The 22,177-nt window shown below is 41.5% G+C and overlaps 1 protein-coding gene across 8 annotated transcripts in view; it reads left to right on the plus strand.

The window, feature by feature from the left end:
* LOC118278555 (serine/threonine-protein kinase 10) overlaps positions 1–22,177 on the plus strand; it is a 74,309-nt gene that overhangs the window by 5,642 nt on the left and 46,490 nt on the right. For 3 of the 8 annotated variants that reach the window (XM_050703854.1, XM_050703847.1, XM_050703848.1), the window contains exons 2-7: positions 15,092–15,208; positions 15,711–15,836; positions 17,102–17,275; positions 18,552–18,750; positions 21,105–21,235; positions 21,844–22,023. In XM_050703854.1, the coding sequence (XP_050559811.1) occupies positions 15,182–15,208; positions 15,711–15,836; positions 17,102–17,275; positions 18,552–18,750; positions 21,105–21,235; positions 21,844–22,023 (837 nt within the window). In that variant the 5' untranslated portion in view covers positions 15,092–15,181. Of the gene's footprint in view, positions 1–15,091; positions 15,209–15,710; positions 15,837–17,101; positions 17,276–17,307; positions 17,392–17,540; positions 17,620–17,650; positions 17,727–17,750; positions 17,837–17,977; positions 18,051–18,551; positions 18,751–21,104; positions 21,236–21,843; positions 22,024–22,177 lie in introns of those variants that run through there. The other 5 variants (XM_050703850.1, XM_050703851.1, XM_050703853.1 and 2 more) reach the window with 5 other exon arrangements.

Below are 22,177 nucleotides of genomic sequence, written 5' to 3' on the forward strand. Positions count from 1 at the left end.
ATTTCTACTCTACTGCTAAGATATAGAGTTGATTTTACAATGTGCGTTTGGGTCGGTCGGAATTAGGTTCCTGAGGAGTCGGTATCACGGACATCTGTCGGCAGTCGGTCGGTATACGGGGACTTTAGTATTTTTCCAAGCGTAAGAGTTTAAATCGAAATATAGGTACAAAATAGTCGTTAAAGGGCAAAATAATGAACATATTTCTCATTCATAGTTAATATACTTTCGGAAAAGCATTTTTTATTATACGATCTTGAATATTTTGTTTATCTTTTGGAGGATTTTGTTCCGCCGCGCCGATCACCGGACGGTATTCGGTGCATTTGCGTTAGTCATATTCATAACTCGTGATTTTATTGAATAAAACGCATTTATTGTACTGTAATTGTTAATTACCTGATCAATTACCTTGTAATTAACAAGCTGTGATATTCCACTGCTATGCTACGGAATTCTGATCCGGAGCTGCGGACTTATTTATGGGACAAGCCCGCCACAACCTCCCACACCGCTGCAAGTCCTGTGCACCAGGATCTACAGTAGATACAAACATGAAAATACCGGAACACTGGAGTCCGGCGCGTCCCAGGGACATGAATGACTGTCTTGGATCAAAGGAGCTGCGGACTACCTAGCGGGTTTACCGGGGCTCCGACTCGAAAAGCAGGAGTAGGAACGCGGTGATATCAATAGAACTTAAAACATGGTAAATATCCCGTTTTAAGTTGTAATGATATTACTAGGCCATGTCAGTTTAAAAACCTATTAGAACGGGGTGGTTTTTATTCAGTACCTAACTGCCATACTCAGAGATATTTGATGATTACTTAAACTATTCCTTAGTAACGATTTTGTAACGAAAACTATTGCTAAGAACTGGGTTAAGTTAACCATTAATAACTCTGATTACGGTAGTAACAGTCTGACACTCCCTCTCGCCTTGCCCAAGGCGAGAGAAGTCAGCTGCAGACTACCTAGCGGGTTTACCGGGGCTCCGGCTCGAAAAGCAGGAGTCAGAACGGGGTGGTTTTTAGTCAGTAAGAGTCTGACACTCCCTCTCGCCTCGCCCAAGGCGGGAGAAGTCATTGGAAAATTTTCCCCCATCAAGAAAAAAAGAAGGTTAAAATGTAATGAGGAGTTAAACTTGACCTACAGCTCTATTGACACACAGACGGATCGAAGGTCGTTTGTTCGTATATAAAACACGTATTCGCAAGTTTTATTTTTATCTTAATAGCTTTGCTACGTACTGTTTTCGCTGTGTAGTAGTGATGCGATGATATTATGTATCTTACGAGATGCTTCTTTGAGCTATTTCTAGTCTTTTTTATGATAGTAAGTAGTTAAGCTGGTAAACGAGCAGATAGATCATCTGATGGTAAGCAATCGCTGCTGCCCATGGACACTTGAAACATTGGAGGAGTTACAAATGTGTTGCCGGCTTTTTGGGGGTTAGGAATTTAAGGGTTGTTGGGGAATCGGGGCTTTAGAAGCTTGGTAAAGGTGGTAACTGGGCCTCCGGTAGCCTCACACAACGAAATAAAACGGAAGCGTTGTTTTACGTCGGTTTTCTGTGAGGCCATGGTATCACTCCGGTCGGGCCGGTCCATTGCATATGCCAAAGCATGGCTCTCCCACACTTAAAGTTAGTCTAACTTAAAACTTATATCAATACGTTCATTGTCTTTTAATTTCGCTTAGACAAACGTTTATAAATTTCATCTAAAACTGGCTTCAGCATGCGGCTTCACCCCTGATAATTTAAGACAAAAAATAGCCTATGTGTTATTCCAGACCATAATCTACCTGTGTCCCAAATTTCATTCCGATCCCTTCAACCGTTTTGACGTGATTGAGTAACAAACTCACAAACATTTGCGTTTATAATTCAAATTAGTGAGTTAGCATGGCCCTCATCCTACCTGCCTTATCCCATTCGTCAGAGGCGTGGCCAAAACTGCACACTTCACATGCATATCTGCTATCTACAGCTGACATGCGCATTACAAACTACTGGGAGACATACCATATTGATTTTAGTCGCCTCCCGATTCTCGTAAAACTCACAGTGCATAAAAATTGCAATGCAGCGAAGCCAATCCTTGGATTTTGAAAATATGCCTGGAGTCTTTACGTCCGATCGGATTAAGGTATGTGTGATTAGTTTAAGCTTCAGATTAATATTGATACGTGATTAACTGATTGCTTACCATCAGGTGATCCGTCTGCTCGTTTACTCCATATTTGATTAAAATTATCTCATGTGAATTGGAGTTGAATGTTTAAAATACCCATTTAAATAAAGTGTAAACACGATAATTGCCAAGGTTGCGTGATTCGGGAGCTGCGGACTGCCTAGAGGGTTACCGGGGCTCCGGCTCGAAAAGCAGGAGTAGGAACGGGGTGGTTTTTAGTCAGTAAGAGTCTAACACTCCCTCTCACCTCGCCCAAGGCAGAAGAAGCCATTGGATGATTTTCTCAATCTTCATATCTCTAGCCCCCATAAGGTTGGCAACGCATTTGTAATTCCTCTGGCATTGCGAGTGTCCATGGGCGATTCCCAATTGCTTAGTGTTAGGTGAGCAGATTGGTCACCTGGGCGCTTACTCTTGAAACCAATTTCAGTGTCAATGCAATTTCAATCTCATTAATTTTTTAATGTTAAAACTATCCTACAACCCCAATCGTACCTGTTAAAATAGCATTCGGAATACGAAATTTAACGTCAAACTCATTATCTACCATTTAGTTTATTCAATATCCACGCAATACGGATGCAATGAGCGCTAGTGTTGCAAGTCAAGAGTACGAAATATCATGATATCAATGTTGATCGGTCGAAATGGATTCAAGAGTAAGGGATGTGCCACCGACTTCACTACTATCGATAAATCGCATACTCGAGCTGCGCATCTTCCTCGCCCAGCTACATAGCTTAGTATCAGTGAAAACGGTCACATAGTTTCACTACTTAGCTAAATCTTCGTAGCATTGCTACATACCACATGTCTGGTGGAAAAGCACCCTAAGCCGCCTAATCAGTAAGCTCGTTTGCCGTCCCATGTCATATAAAATATGTTACTTGAGTATTTTTAGCTTAGGTGATAGTCCTAAATACCTGATTGCAAAATTACTTCTAATCTAATGTCCCTAATACGGAATGTATAATTTTACAATACGGTATCAACGTGTGTGATAATTGATAACAGGTACATTCCTTTGTATGATAACTGCATTACCTATTACAATTAATCATTTAAGCGTGTGTGACATACTAATTTGTTCGATCTTATCTTTAAATGTACTCACTAAAGAGATAGGACGGGTGTTCAGTACATTTCAGATGTATGAATGTGATGGAAGCTAAAGAAGTTTGTAAGGAGAGTAGTAGTAGTTTTAGTGTGAGAGAGCAATGCTTCGGCACGAATGGGCCGGCTCGACCGGAGTGATATCACTGCCTCACAGAAAACCGATGTAAAGCAACGCTTCCGTTGTGCGAGTGACGTTACCGAAGGCCCAAATACTCATTCCCAATCTCCGAGTCCCTAATAACGACCCTTAAATTCTTAACCTCCAAAAGGCAACGCACTTGTAACGCCTCCGCTGCTTCGATGTAAGGAGGAGGACATGTAGCGCGATAGAGGAGTGTAGGAGGAATTCCCTTTTTTTAAGGGGGAAAATCATCCAATGACTTTTCCCGCCTTGGGCGAGGCGAGAGGGAGCGTCAGACTCTTACTGTCTAAAAACTACCCCGTTCCTACTTCTGCCCTTCGAGCCAGATCCCCGGTAAACCCGCTAGGTAGTCCGCAGCTCCGGATCAGGGCATCAGCCCTACTGGGAGGAGTAATTAATTCCCTAGGATTTTTTTTAAGGAAATAAAATTTAGGTTTTTGTGTACTTACTAAAATTGGGGGCAAAAAATAGCTAGTTTCTCATGTAAACTACCGGAAATGTACGAAATATTTATAGTACGTATACGTGAGGCGTTATTTAGCATGATGACGTCACGCCTGCGTGTTGAAAAGTAAAAGTTTTTTTGTTTTAAACTTGATCGGTTTACGCGTGTCACTTAGTTTTTAAGTGATCAATGGACATTGTTAGATATTTAAACGGGATTTGTCTTTATGTTTGTATCTCGAAAACGGCTGTGTCGATGTCGGTGTGATTTTGTAGCTGTTTATGTTTTAAATAAACTTGTTTAGGGAACACTATCATTAGAACTTAAGACGGGATATTTACCATTATTATTTATGTCTATGAGTTTCTGATATTTCAGCACTGTTGCGAGCTCCAAGATCACGGATGAACTGATCACGGATGAATTTCTATGGGTTTATTTATTAAAAGTAAACTTAAAATCACACCCACTTTGGTGTAGTGCACCAAAACATATCTTGTCTGGCTTAGCTATTTAAGAGAGTAAAGCTTACGAGCGGTCTTAAGAGCTGGATTAGGAGCGGTTGGTAAAAACTGCCAAAAGCCTCTCAAAACTTTTAAACGGCCTCAACAGCCTAGTTTTTCGAAAAAAAAATAGTTCTCTAAAACAATTTAGATGACGTCAAATAATAAAGCTAGTGCGGCCGATAACGGGTCCAGCTCGACTCGGAATGCGACTCGGATCTGTGTCATTTTGTACGTGTGCCGCCTGCACTCTGCTTGACCGTTTCGCGAGCTTTGCGTTTACGCATCTTTTGTAGGTAAAATTTTGTTGCAAAACAACCGCGCATCGCATTGTTAAAAATACATCTAACTATAAGCGGAATGATAAGTAAATCTTTTGTATTGTTAGTGTAAAATTTAGTTGCATATGTGAAGTTTATTGGTCTGTTTTTATTTAAAAAATCTTGTATATGTGTTATGTTTTTTTGAGCTATGATTTGCGAAGCGGGTTTACGTAGGTACTTCGAGACATTTAATGATTACTTAAACTAGTCCTTAGTAACGATTTTGTTCTGAAAACAATTGCTAAGGACTGGGTTAAGTAACTCTTAAATCCAACTGTGGGAGAGAGCCACGCTTCGGCACGAATGGGCTGGCTAAACCGGAGTGATACCACGGCCGACCTCACAGAAAACCGTCGTGAAACGATCAACGCATGCTTTGTGCTGGGTTGTGTGAGTGAGGTTACCGGAGGCCCAATTATCTTCCTTCCCAATCTTCCCAATCTCCAACAAACCTTAAATCCCTAACCCCGAAAAGGTCGGCAACGCACTTAACGCCTCTATAATTTCGGGTGTCCATGGGCAGCAGCAATTGCTTACCATCAGGTGATTCGTCCGCTCTTTTACCGGCTTATATTATAAAACAACAATTAAGCCACGTCCCAACCTCGAATAAGGTCGATCAACTAACAGAAACACGTGTCGTCCCTCCCTCTATTTTACCTGACTACAAGTACTGTTGCTAGGCCCATAAATTAGGCTCAGAATGTTCCAAGGGCGTTGCTATGGTGACCGTTGCTAAGCAACCAGGTGGTGAGATGGTTTACGTATCGATTCTCTGCTAATAAAAGCTGTGTAGGTAGTTTCAGATGGTTTTGGGCTGTTTTTCTTTGGGTGGTCTGAAAGTGAAAGCTTATGTGTTATTGTTAAGGTTTAATTTTGAATGGCCTGATTTTGATAGTCTAGGATTATAGCCAATCCAGAGAATGTTAAAGACTGCTTTTTTTTAAGGGCGGAAAATCATCCAATATCTTCTCTCGCATTGGGAGAGAGGGAGTCCTCTCTCAGAAGTCTGACTCCTACTGAATAAAAACCACCCCGTTCCTACTCCTGCTTTTCGAACCGGAGCCTGGTTTACCGAGCCGGGTTTACCGGGGTAAACCCGCTAGGTAGTCCGCAGCTCCGGATAGTCCGCAGCTCCGGATATTAAAGACTGCTTAGGACAGGATTCTGGTTTCATTTAGAAAGCCCGCAACGGATTTGTAACTCAGGCGTTGCGACTTTTAGGGAACAGTGAGTAAAGTTCCCTAAGAAAAGGAGGATCCTCCGAACATGCGTGGCAATCATACCTGGCGGGCTTTCTGCCCAACTATTGTTCGTTACAGACGAGTCACATTCATATTATAAGGTATATTAAAAAAATAATAATAATAAGGATATCGTTACAGACGTTCCAGACAGTCGACAGTGTTAGAAAATAAAGTATTTAGTCACAATTATGGGCTCCGTCGGGCACAGCAAATTATAAAATTCGTAGGAGAGAGGAAGAGCGTTTAGTATTATGTATGTTTTATAGAAATAAACGGTCAAAATTAAAAATACTACTATCTGGTTGATATTTTCAACTCAAAACGAACAAACACCGATTTAATATCTATTATGTAGATCTATATATTAAAATGTAACTCATTTACAAAGCAGATTCTGATGACATCGACACCGCGGATGACCTGCATATCGGGCCGGTCGGTCAACGGTAACACGCATCGGATGGGCTCGGATTCCGACCGAATATGCTAATCGATAACAATCGGACCGGTTTGTTTGGTGATAACGAGAACTGGTGATATATGGATTTTGAGTTGTTTGTTGGACGAAATATAAAGCCAAAAGTAAAATATTTTTAGGGTTCAGTACTAGTTTGCTTTACGTTTAACGAGATCGAAACGAGAGTGCGTTTGGCGTTCTGATTGGTTGGTTTATTCCTGCCGGCCAATCAGAACTTAAATGGGGTACTTCAAGAAGGAAGTAAATACGTATGTTTCTTAAGGGTCGGCAAAACGCATGTAATGCCCCAAGTGTTGTAACCACTTACCATCAGGTGGGCCGTGTGCTTTCTTGTCACCGTCGTGGTATAAAAAAATACAGAATGCGAACGTGGTCTCGTTTCGATTTAACGTGAAGCAAACTTATAGTTACGAACGGTACTGATTGATTGGTTCATTGAAGCCTGCCATTTCTTTCATTCTACATATTCTCTATATTTCTAACCACTGCTAGACACCATCAACTCCTCACAACCCCCCAAACAACAAACTCTCCCTTCACTCACATGGTGTTCACAACTCTATACGCCCCCATAAGTCCATGGTAATGTTTAACGGGACCAAATAACATGGCCACCATGTTTATACATGCTTCTGATTACAATTAGCATCGGTTCAGCTAATTGGACGATGAATATTTATAGTGAATACTTTATTATCTACCTGTGTGTCGATGTAGTTAGTTGTAGTGTTATTATTAGGTTGTAGGATATTTAGATTATTGCTTAGTTCAGTAGCGAAAAGGAAATCTTTGTAATATGAATGTGAATTGGTGGTCGTGGTGACCCGGTGGTTTAAGACGCTCGCTTCTCATGCATGAGAGTGCGGGTTTGAAACCTACCAACAGCAAGTACCAATGTGACATTTTCTGAGTTATAATTATGTACTTTCTAAGATTATTTAGACACCACTGACTAACGGTGAAGGAAAACATCATGAGGAAGTCCAGGATTCCGAATTTCCAATTATAAGTGCTCAAACCTTCTTCGTGCGAGAAGAGGCCTTTGGTCAGCAGGCCGCTGCTGACCGAGACATAGGCTATTGATGTGATGTGAATGTAAATAGTGATTGATTGTTGTTCTATCCTATCGCATCAGAGTGGGCTGTGGAAACCGCAAGGAGTTACCGTGCTCCGGCTCGAAGCAGGAGTTGGAATGCGTTGGTTTATAGTCAGTAAGAGTCTGACATATCTCGCCTCATTTAGATGTGGGAGAGCCATGCTTCGGCACGAACGAGCTGTCTTGACTGGAGTGATACCACGGCCTCACAGAAAACTGACGTGAAACAACGCTTACGTTGTGTGAGTGAGGTTATCAGAGGCCCAATTATCCCCATTCCCAATCTTTTCAAACTCCAACAACTTTTAAATTCTTAACCCCCAAAAGACCGGCAACGCACTTATAACGCTTCTGATGTTTCGAGTGTCCATGAGCGGTGGCGATTGCTTACAATCAGGTGATCCGCCGGCTCGTTTCCCAACTTATCAGTCACTTCTAAATACGTCTCATCACTCTACCGTGCGGTGCACAAAAATCATCCGACACTATTAATATACGTTATATAAATGGCTCAACAATTGATTCATAGCTACGTCACAGTTGACTCTTGACAAACATTAGGTCATTTTGTATGAATATCTATGTGTTTCTTCGTAATACATATTATGTATAATGATTTATGTAAAATTCTTAGAGAACATTTTCATCATCAGTGATGTACTATGTTGTGTTACGTTGCTGTGGATGCGTTTGGCTTCCACCAAACATATTCATTGGTACACATAGCTTAACACTGGTGGAAACGGACTCAGCTATGATTTTTATATGGAAAGATGTGTGCTATCGATACATAACATACTTGAGCTGCGCATCTTCCTCGCACCCAGCTACATAGCTTAGTATCAGTGGAAATGGTCATATAGTTTTTCATAGCATATCTATTAAACAACCCTTAAATTCCTGGGCCCCAAACAGTCAATGCAATTGGTTACAATTGCGTTGCCGACTATTTTTTTTGCCAGAGGTATTAGCCTCTGGTGTTTCTAGTCTCCATGGACGGCGACGCTTCCTTACCGGCTCAGATGATCCGTCTGCTTGTTTACCGGCTTATACCATAAAAAAATATTATGAATTAATTCTGGTTGCCGTCCAAACGTTACAATGTAACCCGATCTATCCACACGACGCCGGTAAACATCCCAATATCTTAACGCTATCGTAATTACGGGGGTAAACACAAATACCGGTGACGTAGCCGCCGCCGCTGAGTATTCGGTGACATCATGCCGCCGTGTAGCGTAGGGTGTGGCTCAAGTTGTGAGAGCGAATCGTCTTCAATGTCATCGTGTCCGGATGTGGATTGTGATGATCGTCCTTTTTTTTTAAATTATGTTTCTGATAGAAATATGTGCTGCTGTCTGTCTATCCTGTTAATGTTGTAAATGCGAAAGTTTCTTGGTATATTTGTTTGTTGTTGCTCTGGTTCGAAAAACATGAGTAGGAATGCTGTGGTTTTTAGTCAGTTAGAGTCTGACACACATCCATAAAAATAAAACTTCCTCTTGTTTCGTCCAAGGCGGGAGACGAAGAGAAGAGGCATTGGATAATTTCCCCCTCAAAAAAGCGCTCTTTTTAATGCAATAAGTTGATAAACGAGCAGACGGATCACCTAACGGTTAGCAATCGCTGCAGCCCATGAATACCCGAAATACCAAAGTCGTTACAAGTGCGTTGTCGGCCTTTTCGGAGTTGGGAATTTAAGGATTGTTGGGGAATCGGGGTTGAAAAGATTGGGATTATGGTATTTGGGCCTCCTGTAACCTCACTCACACAAAGCAAGCGTTGTCTGACGTCGGGTTTTCTGTGAAACCGTGGTATCACTCCGGTCGAGCCGACCCATTCATGCCAAAGCATGGCTCTCCGACAGTTATACTTAACTCCCTGCGACCTTTAATTAGACTATCTATATATCGCCTTCACTTATTCACTTGTACCACGCCCCACAACGAATTAAGAAACAGATCGCGTTCATTCGGCTCGTCTTGCAATTGGCACATCTGTCCGTCTGAGGATCGTCTCCGAGCTTAATACGGTTGTTTTGGCCTTTCCGTCTTTATTTCGATATGTTCACGGTCACAAAGTAGGTTTGCGAAACGATTTTTTTTTTATATAAGAGATGATAGTTCCAAAAGAAAAATATATTTAGATACGAATTACGAGACAAAGCCCAACACCCCTGTTGGGCTTTGTCTCGTAATTCCGAAGTATTTGTTCAATAAAATAAAACTTATGAGTTTAAAATTTTGCGGCGCGTTCTGCGCGCCTGTTGCGGGTTTACCGAAGCTCCAGCTCAAAAAACTACCGAATTACGGATATTTTTTCCGTTGCTTGGCAGCTATTGCCGAAAGCCTCTGAGCATTCTAGTGTTTGTTAATTAGGTCTAATTTAATCTTCAATTAAGTAGACAATGTGATGTAATTAAAAGACATTTACATGTAGTGCGTGTAGCGTCTTATTTGGATGAAAATCATCTAATGACTTCTCTCGCCTTGGGCGAGGTGAGAGGAAGTGTCAGACTCTTACTGACTAAAAACCACCCCGTTCTTACTCTTGCTTTTCGAGCCGGAGCCCCGGTAACCCGCTAGGTAGTCCGCAGCTCCGGTAGTCCGACTGTACTGCACAGTTCAATCGTAAGGAGAGTAGCGTGCATAAAACGCGACCCCTTTTCCGACCACTCAACGATCCCCACATAGTTTAGAGTAGAGAAACTAGCTCTATCTATAATGTAGGTAATGTCAATTCTCAAGTATCGCTCGCTTCGACACATATTACCTAACGTGTCGTAATATCGCATACCTGTGCCGATTGGAACCACTGCGCCGCACGCGCAAACGTATGTACGTTACACCAAATGCAGGTTTTTATAGTGTCTAGATAACTTGGCTATACCGATTTGATGCTGTTTAAATACTTTGCGCTTGCAACAGTGCCGAAATATCGGAAACTTATAAAAAAAATTGAAACATAACCCTCCTTCTAGCGCAGTCGGGTAAAAACATGGTAAATGGTTTCAAGTTTCAATTCTAGTGTTTAAATACTAGCTATTCCTACCTGACTTCTGTTGACCGTAGCGTGATATTTTTATATAGGCTTTCTTTGACTAATAGTCTATACAACACAAAACTTAATTCGAACCAGTAGTTCTGGAGATTAACACTTTCAATAAAATAAACTATTCCGTTTACATAATATAATATTAGTATCGATTTTGCTAAGTACCGGCAACCACGGCTCAAGACGTCGCACACAGAATGTCTACAGATGAACTGATGAAAGGTCGTAGACAATGCAAGTCGCTTACAAAGTTACAACCTCACCATGATTGAGTCCTATTCCGGAGCTGCGGACTACCTAGCAGGTTAACCGGGGCTCTGGCTCGAAAAGCAGGAGTAGGAACGGGGTGGTTTTTAGTCAGTAAGAGTCTGAAACTCCCTCTCGCCTCGCCCAAGGCGAGAGAAGTCATTGGAAAACCATGATTGTGTGGTTATTAGGAGAAAATTGTTGCTGTGGCTGATAATTATGATGGCTTTTTTTAAAGGGGGAACATCATGACAATGTCTTCTCTTGCCTTAGGCGAACCGAGAGGGAGTATCAGACTCTTACTGACTAAAAACCACCGCGTTCCTACTCCTGCTTTTCGAGCCGGAGCCCCGGTAAACCCGGTGATCGTTCCAAAATGTAGATTCGTTGGAACAGAGAAATCCAACGATATGTATGACCGTTGGTTTTATCAATGTAAATGTAACCATGAATCATAAATTATATATTAACTGTTTATATACATATATGTATGATGTATATTATTATTATTTTAACATTATTATCAGCTCTCGCGCCCAAGCTTCCGTTTTCTGATAACACTTGATGAACGGTTGAGTTTGTAATGTGTTGTTTTCATTGTATTTGTAATTTGTTTCTAAACTAGCGTTTGACCGTGGCTTTGCGTATGTTTGGAGGCCCAATTATCCCTCCCCGATCTCCCATATTCTCAACAAAATTAATAATTCCTAAAATGGTTACTCACTTTTAACGCTACGGTGTTTCGGGTGTCCATGGACGGCGCTGATTGTTTACCTTCAGGTGATCGGTCTGCGAGTTTGCCGGCTTATCTCCTAATAGTGATGAAAGGAAAAAGTATGAATTACAGTGAATGTGGTACATGTCTATAATTGGCATAAGCACATGATCTTGTGTCTTCATCTTGTTTTTCATTAATCTTGATGTTTTTTCTGTTGACATGACATATAAATAAAAATAAGCTATTATTATCCCATGCGAACATGTACATTATATACTTTCGCATTTATGATATTAGTAAGAATATTTTATATCGAAATCTTTCATAGTTATTAAGGAGTCGGAAATAGTACGATGTTTACGTAATTTCATGTAGCCATTTTTTATGAATAACACGTTGTTCCTTGGTATATTTCAGTTTTAGATAATTTATGTTCATTTACACCATTACTGTCAAGCTGCCTCGTTTGTACAGTGTATAGTGTTATTGCTTGTTTTTTAAAACGTTGCCCCCCACACTAGGATTTTCCAGAGCTGCAGATTACCTAACGGGCTTACCGGGGCCCCGGTTAGAAAAGCATGAGTGGTTTTTAGTCAGTAAGAGTCTGACACTCGCTCTCGCCTCGTTCAAGGCGGGAGAAGTTATTGGATGATTTTCCTGCCTGCCGCAATGTCTGTTGAGTGGGCTCCACTCAGCTGAGAGTTTTGCCCACGGCTCGTCCGAAATGCGGTAGACGTGATCAGCTCAGTTCCATTTAAAACTAAATATTAATAGTTTTTTCAACAAAGCGTTGCCCCACTCTCTGATTTTCTCCTGTGTCGTAGGTGTGTTTATAATCATACATTTTCACATACACCCAGACTCGAAACAACAGTTTGTGGATCACACAAAGCGTTGCTCCATGCGGGAATAGAACCCACTTAATCCTCACGAAGTGTAGCACTTTGCGCGGCAACCAGTTGCGGCGATGACTGCACGGTTGGTGCGGTTGCTGGGCAACTGGCTGCCGCGCAACGGTTAGCGGGTTCGATTCCCGCACGGAGCAACTCTTTGTGTGATCCACAAATTGTTGTTTCGGGTCTGGGTGTCATGTATATGTGAACTTGTATGTTTGTAAACGCACACACGACACAGGAGATAATCCTAGTGAGGGTCAACGATTAAAAAATAAAACCCGTTGCCCAGCCACCGTAACAACCATGCAATCCTTTTTATTTCTGCCTATAGTATTAGTTAAATCTTACTTTTAATAGAATAAACCCCAATTTCACCAAAACGGGTAACTATCAACATGTTTATGAATGAATTCGACTAGGTAGTCGACTTTATTATCTCCACTATCGTCCGTAAGTAATTGCGACATAATACCTGTTGGTGATATTTTAGCGAACTGATGTTGGCTCGGCTTGACCTTGTAGAGATAAGGAGTTGTCTGTGCTTACTCAGTAAGCGGTGGTTCATACTGGTGGATTCATATTTTTTATGGTATAAGCCGGTAAATGAACACATGAATCACTTGATGGTAAGCAATCACCTCCGCTCATGGAAACACCAGAGGCGTTACAAGTACGTTGCCGGCCTTTTGAGTTTTTTTTTTGTGGGTGGAAAATCATCCAATGACTTCTCTCGCTTCGGGCGAGTGTGTCAGGCGGTAGGTGAGGATGCCGTGGCGCCTCTCTAGCCACTCCTCAAAGAGGGGACTTACCGCTGCAATGACAGCGAGCCCAGGCATTTTGGGGGTTTAAGAGTTGTTGGGGAATCGAGGATTGGGAAGGGGGTGATTGGGTCTCCGGTAACCTCACTCACACAACACAAGTATTGTTTCACGTCGGTTTTCTGTGAGGCCGTGGTATCACTCCAGTCGAGCCGACCCACTACTTTCCCTCACAAAAAAGACGTTTTTTTTCTTGTCATTTTGTTCTATATTGAACGAGACCTTAGATTTGCCCGTGTAATGTGTAAACTCGTGTTAAGTGGTTTTCGTGTTGGTAGAGAATCCGTGTGGTTTCAATTGTGTAATGCTTCGCATTTTTAGGTTATATTTGCTTAGTTATGTGACATCTTTGAGAAGATTCGCTTGCGTCTTGTGTTGCGTTTTGTCGCGTGCGTTAAGTCACTAGACGCTCAATCCTCCCATCACTATATTATGCTCAATACCTAAAATATCGGTAACACACTTGTAAATCTTATATGTAAGAACATACGTTACGCCTTTTATCCCCGAAGAGGTACACAGAGGTGCACATTACGGCACGTAATGCCGCTGTACAATGTACACCCACTTTTCACAATTTTATTTGTATTATAAGTCCCATGTAATAGGGTGTAAGCCTATTGTCATGTACTGGGCACAATTCCAGGCTCCAGGATCCAAGGCCAGTAATATCTTGCCCGACCCGCGAATCGAAATCGAGACCTCCTGTCTAGCAGTCGAACTTGTGACCACTCGCCCAACGTGGTGTCTGGAATTGTGTCCAGTATATGGAAATAGGTTCACCCCCTATTACATGGGACTTATAACACAAATGGCGACAAGTGGGTGAACATTGTACATTGGCATTATGTGCCGTAATGTGCACCTCTGTCTACCCCTTTGGGGATAAAAGGCGTAACGTTTCAAAAACAACTTGTAGCACTATCTAAGACACAAGCTAACATGAAGTTAAATATTATGTTCCTATTTCCTAATACACGTTCTGCAGATAATCTCACTAGTTATAACGTAAACACCCAATGTTTGAGAACAAACACATTTTTCTAATATCCATTTAGTTTTCCGCGTTCTAAGAACCTTGTTCATTCATTAGGTGTGAGTGGTCGCTTAGTCATTTTATAATGTAGGTAGTTATTGTCAAACATTGGTTTTGCATTTGATTGCTGTTTGTAGTATGCAAATTGTCAGTATTTTCTCGTGAAACAATCTATCCCCTAATGAAAACATGACAAAAACACTATCGTTAGAACTTAGGATATTTACCATGTTTATTAGTTTTTATGAGTTTTTGATATTTCGACACTGTTGCAAGCGCCATCCATGATCACGGATGAAGTGATAGCGCCTTGATCACGGCGCCTGTCAGTTTAAAAACTTATAATATGATAAAAAACATGTTCAGTAGTTTTTGGTTGGCAGTTCTCTATTTTTGGTACCTGTAGGTCAATAAACAAGCTGAGGGATTACCTGATCCTGATAGTAAGCAATCGCTGCCATACATGGATACCAAAAACAGCGTAACAAGTGCGCTGTCAGTCTTTCGGGGTTTAGGAATTTAAGGGCTGTCGGGGATAGGGAACATTGAGAATGGGGTTAATTGGGCCTCCGGTAACTCATATAACGAAACACAACGCAAGTGTTGTTTCACGTCGATTTTCTGTGAGGCCGTGGTATCACTCCGTTCGAGCCGGCCCATTCGTGCCGCAGCATGGCTCTCCCATACTTGGAATTCGCTCCCCAGTCTTTTTTAAAATGTTTTGTTGTATGTATGTGTATCAATGTTTAACGTATCCAATTTGTTTTGTTGACAGATATGCGAAGAGTACAAGTGGAGGTCTGACACGATGTGTAAGGACGGATGAGGCGCCGGCGCGCGCTCACGCGACGCGCAACCAATCAACATGTCGTTCTTTAATAATCTTAAGAAGGTATGTATTTACATTGTACTCGTATAGGGTGACTGGTAATTAGTGAACGATATTTAAACACGTGATTGTACTCATGATTACAAACAACTTTCCCAAAGAAACTTATTTTGTATACTCATTAGTTTTATTTTTATCACGATAACAAAACAGTAAATTTTTACGAATATACAAAAAAGTTTCTTTGGAAAACTTGGTTATAATCATGCGTACTATCACGTGTTTAAATATCGGTCACTAATTACCTGTCATCCAATGTTTCCTGTTTCTTTGTGTGAGTAAGGGTACCGGAGGTCCAATTGGGGTCCCTTCCCAATCTTCCCAATCCCCAATTTTCCAACAACCTTTAAATTCCTAACCCCCAAAAGGCCGGCAACGCACTTGTAACGCCTCTGATGTTTCGAGTGTTCATGGGCGGCGGCGATTGCTTACTATCAGGCGATACGATGCTCGTTAAAAAAAATGGTTTGTAGTTAACCCATCTAATTCCAAACCTCGATTACAGGTGCTGCACCTAGGCAGCGGTAACGATGCGAAGAAAAAGAAGGTATTTAACAACATCCGCGACAACAGCGACCCCTCGGAGAACTGGGACATGGTCGGCGAGCTTGGCGATGGAGCGTTTGGCAAGGTAAAGGCTTCAGGAGGTCTACTCTTAATTCAACGAAAAACGAAGTTTTGTCCGAAACTTCGCAGATTGCATGCTACAATTCCATTTATTGCGAACTTTTGTAAACAAAAATGAACGATTGAAAGGAAGATAAATAAATAGATTTAGATATGAAATTAAAAATAAAATGTTATTTTAAGTAACTAATTCTATTAGTAAATCAATAAAACCTACGGCCGAAGATTTAATGAAACTTCGCATTCGAGAACCGGAGTATACCTACAGGCCTTGACTGTCGGTGGATATATGAGTGTTTTTTGAGGGGGAAAGTCATCCAATAACTTCTCCCATCTTGGTTGAGGCGAGAGGGAGTGTCATGTCCAAATACTCAAACGCTACTCAATTTTAAGACGACCTCAAGACTAATTCTGTCGCTCCCAATACTTTATAAAATGACAGAGATAGCACGATATTTAAATATAACTTAAAACTGAGTAGTATTTCAGTATTCAGTCAGACTCTTATTGACTAAAAGCCACCCCGTTCCTACTCCTGCTTTTCGAACGGGAGCACCGGTAACCCGCTAGGTAGTTCGCAGCTTCGGGTTAGATACGAGAGTAAGGGTGCTTTTCCAAAAGAGATGTGCTATGCTACGTTGCTGTGGATGCGTTTGGCTTCCACCAATCATATTCATTGGTACGCATAGCTTAGCACTGGTGGAAACGGGTTAAACTAAGATATGTTTTTATATGGATAGATGCATGATATGAATTTATTTATATTGTTAAAGTTTGTCCGTCATGACGTCATGCAAAATTTTAAATCAATATACATTCGAAAGTATTTATTTCTGTAAGAAAATAAAAAATACCCTATTCCATTATCCAATAACACGAGTTATTTCTATTTTAACTGCCCAACCATTGTAACCCAATTGTGTTTACTGGTCAGCTATCTCAGGCTGTTTATTAAAGGTATTCCATTAAATAATGTCACAATATAACATTATTTTCACTAGGAAGAGGAAAAGGTTTAAAATAATAGGGAAGATGACTAATTTTAATTTTAATGTCCGTCTTGTAGATTATTTTAAAATATTAGACACGTATTTTTTATTTTCTAACGAAAACAAATACTTTCAAAAATATAATGATTTGAAATATTGCGTGATGTCGCCACCCTCGACGCGATTACTATGAGCCCCGGTGCACCTCGAAACCACTCCAGCACTCTCGAAAAGTTAATTCAGTGTTGTTAATTAATAAATGTTTCCTAACAAAATCCAGGTATACAAAGCGCAGCACAAGACGACGGGCCAGCTGGCCGCCGCGAAGATGTGCGTCCTGGACAATGAAGACGACCTGGCGGACTTCACAGTGGAGATAGACATCCTGTCCGAGTGCCGGCATCCCAACGTGGTGGAACTGCACGAGGCGTACTTTATCGACAACAAGTTATGGGTGAGTTTCGCTTGGCAAACCCCTTCGGGGGGGCGGAGATCGACATCCTGTCCGAGTGCCGGCATCCCAACGTGGTGGAACTGCACGAGGCGTACTTTATCGACAACAAGTTATGGGTGAGTTTCGCTTGGCAATGAGGACGGGGGGGGAGATCGACATCCTGTCCGAGTGCCGGCATCCCAACGTGGTGGAACTGCACGAGGCGTACTTTATTGATAACAAGTTATGGGTGAGTTTCGCTTGGCAATGGGATGATTGGGGGGGAGATCGACATCCTGTCCGAGTGCCGGCATCCCAACGTGGTGGAACTGCACGAGGCGTACTTTATCGACAACAAGTTATGGGTGAGTTTCGCTTGGCAAGGGGGGGGGGGATCGACATCCTGTCCGAGTGCCGGCATCCCAACGTGGTGGAACTGCACGAGGCGTACTTTATTGACAACAAGTTATGGGTGAGTTTCGCTTGGCAAGGGGGGGGGGGGAGATCGACATCCTGTCCGAGTGCCGGCATCCCAACGTGGTGGAACTGCACGAGGCGTACTTTATCGACAACAAGTTATGGGTGAGTTTCGCTTGGCAAGGGGGGGGGGAGATCGACATCCTGTCCGAGTGCCGGCATCCCAACGTGGTGGAACTGCACGAGGCGTACTTTATCGACAACAAGTTGTGGGTGAGTTTCGCTTGGCAAGGGGGGGGGGATCGACATCCTGTCCGAGTGCCGGCATCCCAACGTGGTGGAACTGCACGAGGCGTACTTTATCGACAACAAGTTATGGGTGAGTTTTGCTTGGGAATTATTTAGCCATGCTTCGGCACTGCTGTGCCGGCTCGACCGGAGTGATACCACGGCCGAGCACAAAACTGACGTGAAACAACGCTTGCGTTGTGTGAGTGAGTTTACTGGAGGCCCAATTACCCCCCATTTCCAATATTTCTAATCCCCGATTCCCCAACAACTCTTAAATTCCTAACCCCCATAAGGCCGACAATGCACTTGTAACGCCTCTGGTGTTTTAAGTGTCCATGAGCGGCGGCGATTGCTTACCATCAGGTGATACGTCTGTTCGTTTACCGGCGTGTTCCATAAAAAAAATCATGTACATTAATAGTGAAAACCTCTACCAGTGTCATGTCAAACGAAACAAGGACTCTTCTTTGTGTCTCATATACCGACAAACAAGAGGTGTAGTGAAACTGATTTAAATATGTTTTCTTCCTAATATACGTACAAGTTTTGATACCATTCTATTCTAAGACCACCACCTCAAAATTTCCAGATGCTACTAGAATACTGCGACGGTGGTGCCCTAGATTCTGTGATGGCGGAACTGGAGAAAGGTCTGAACGAGATCCAGATAGCGTACGTGTGCAGAGAGATGTGCAAGGGACTGCAGTTCTTGCATTCGAGGAGAGTTATACACAGGGACCTTAAGGCCGGCAACGTCCTGGCTACTATGACCGGCGGTGTTAAGTTGGGTGAGTCTCTTTGATTGAATTAGCTGATGGTAAGCTAGTGGTGCCGGTTATGGATAATTTTGGTACTAGAAAAGTTTTCTACTAAGCTCAATCAAAGGGCTCTTTATATTTAACGAAAGCGTGTTCGGCGCTCTGATTGGCCGGTTACCTCTTATGACTTAATTTAAACCACATATTTATGTATAAACAACATATACTTAATTTAAAGAACATGGAGCTGTTCATCCAGAATTTAAAACTTGATTAATTTAATATTTTGTTTCAAAATTATTATTTTTTAATAATCGTTTCTCGTTGAAATATTTAGTTGTATTATCCTTCTACGGACTAGTAACACTTGTGGTTTAATTTAAGTCATATGAGTGATCTCCGTACTGTATATATCTACTAACATTAACTAACAGGGCACGGGACTCACAGTACTAACCTCGGACCTCTCGGCCAGTCGTACATAGAGACCTGAAGTATTCACAGCTTCAAATCTTGGACGAGTACTACTTATGGTTTCATTTAAGTCATATGAGTGGTCTCCGTACTGTATATATCTTCTAACATTAACTAACAGGACACGGGACTCACAGTACTAACCTCGGACCTCTCGGCCAGTCGTACATAGAGACCTGAAGTATTCACAGCTTCAAATCTTGGACGAGTACTACTTGTGGTTTAATTTAAGTCATATGAGTGATCTCCGTACTGTATATATCTACTAACATTAACTAACAGGACACGGGACTCACAGTACTAACCTCAGACCTCTCGGCCAGTCGTACATAGAGACCTGAAGTATTCACAGCTTCAAATCTTGGACGAGTACTACTTGTGGTTTCATTTAAGTCATATGAGTGATCTCCGTACTGTATATATCTACTAACATTAACTAACAGGACACGGGACTCACAGTACTAACCTCAGACCTCTCGGCCAGTCGTACATAGAGACCTGAAGTATTCACAGCTTCAAATCTTGGACGAGTACTACTTGTGGTTTCATTTAAGTCATATGAGTGATCTCCATACTGTATCTATCTACTAACATTAACTAACAGGACACGGGACTCACAGTACTAACCTCAGACCTCTCGGCCAGTCGTACATAGAGACCTGAAGTATTCACAGCTTCAAATCTTGGACGAGTACTACTTGTGGTTTAATTTAAGTCATATGAGTGATCTCCGTACTGTATATATCTACTAACATTAACTAACAGGACACGGGACTCACAGTACTAACCTCAGACCTCTCGGCCAGTCGTACATAGAGACCTGAAGTATTCACAGCTTCAAATCTTGGACGAGTACTACTTGTGGTTTAATTTAAGTCATATGAGTGATCTCCGTACTGTATATATCTACTAACATTAACTAACAGGACACGGGACTCACAGTACTAACCTCAGACCTCTCGGCCAGTCGTACATAGAGACCTGAAGTATTCACAGCTTCAAATCTCTGTGTATGATTGGCCGCGGGCGTCGCACGGCATCGCCTGTCGTCTGATTTGGTATGTATATATATGTATGTATGTCTTTGGGGGTGTGTGTGTGTGCAATGATATTGTAAGTAAAAAACGCTGCTGAATAATATTAATTAAGAAACGAATTCCGTCACACATTGGTCTAGTAGATTAGCTAAGATAAAAACAACTTCAGTCATAGAGATTTAGGTTTTACCAGTTGTTTCAGAAATTTTACCGAAATTCAAAAGTGCTTCTACATATTCTTATAATGAATGGAAAGAATATTTCTTATCTAAAGACTATGGAAAAGGCTTTGGTACAAAACCATTCAAACTGAGCTTAGAAAAAAGTAAAAAGCTATATGTTTTACCTAAGCAACAGTTATATGTAATTTTTTATTTTCTGATTGACAATGAAAATGAGTAAATTGAGGCTAATTAGCCACTTTTTAACGTGCTGCATTTTAACTTATAATATCAATGTATCTGTATACTATATCATAATCTGTCTGTTTTAATCTTACTATTATAAGTACCTTGTATATGCTTGTACTCTCATAATAACAAAATATATGTAATCTTTTATTTGTCTGTATACATAAATTGTATGGTATTAAAGCATAAATGATAACAAAATAACAAAATTTCGCGCGCGCGCAAACTTTTGCGTGATCAGCTTCCGCTTCCGCGTTATCGGTAGACTAGTAGGTATTTTGGAACTTCACTCGCGCGTGCTAATAAAATTTTGTTGTTTTGTTATTGTGATAAAAATAAAACTAATGAGTATACAATAAAAGTTTCTTCGGGAAAATTGTTTGTAACCATGAGCACAATCACGTGTTTAAATATCGTTCACTAATTTTACCAATCATAAAAACGTGTTTGTTTAAATTTTCAGCGGATTTCGGCGTATCAGCGAAGAACAAGTCGACGCTGCAGAAACATGACACGTTCATCGGCACGCCGTACTGGATGGCGCCCGAAGTTGTGTTGTGTGAGACTTTCAGAGATCATCCTTATGATTTTAAGGTAAATTCGTTTATTTATTTATTTATTTTTTGCATTCTGAGTACGTATTGTAGTGTTCGCCCTGTTAGGATGGCGTACCGTAGGTACTTTAAAAAAACACTTTATTTGCTACGACTAATTTAATTAATAAAAGTTTTTACATTGAGAAACTGATACAGATAATGACACGTGTGAGAATGATTTCTTTAGGTAGTGAAGCGAAATGAATATTGAGCTTGAACTGTTCGGGCGGCCACATGTAATTGCCCTTTTATATCATTAGCCTAAGCGCGGATGCGACGGGAGTTATTGCTAATGTCAGCACTTTACAGGTATTATATTGTTGGAACATACAGTAGTTCTATTGGTTCATAACAGCCAGCCAATAGTAGTATGTTAATATTACGGCATTTACCCTCACCCACGGCGACTTTTTGTAGCGATGCAGTCGCGTGTCTGCATCGATTCAATCGTTAAGTGCACATAAAAGTAATATGCGTTAGAAGAAATGCTGTTGCGGGTTTAGTAAAGGCGCTACAAAAAAGTCGCCGTGGGCAAGGCCCCTTAACGCGGTTGAAGCCGTTAGCACAAACTAGCTAAACCATTAACCAACAAATTCTCATTTACAGGTGGACATCTGGTCATTAGGCATCACTTTAATAGAGTTTGCCCAAATGGAGCCCCCGAACCACGAGATGACGCCCATGCGGGTGCTGCTGAAGATCCAGAAGAGCGAGCCCCCCACCCTGGACCAGCCCTCCAAGTGGAGCAAATCGTTCAACGATTTCATATCTAAAGCGCTTGTTAAGGTATGTTGATTTTTGTTATGGTATAAGCCGGTAAACGAGCAGACGGATTACTCGATGGTAAGCAATCGTCGTTTTTTTTTTTTTTGATGGGGGAAAGTCATCCTATGACTTCTCCCGCCTTGGGCGAGGCGAGGAGTGTCAGACTCTTACTGAC

The sequence above is a fragment of the Spodoptera frugiperda genome, chromosome 24 (genome assembly GCF_023101765.2).
Source record: "Spodoptera frugiperda isolate SF20-4 chromosome 24, AGI-APGP_CSIRO_Sfru_2.0, whole genome shotgun sequence".
NCBI classification, from domain to species: Eukaryota; Metazoa; Arthropoda; class Insecta; order Lepidoptera; family Noctuidae; genus Spodoptera; species Spodoptera frugiperda.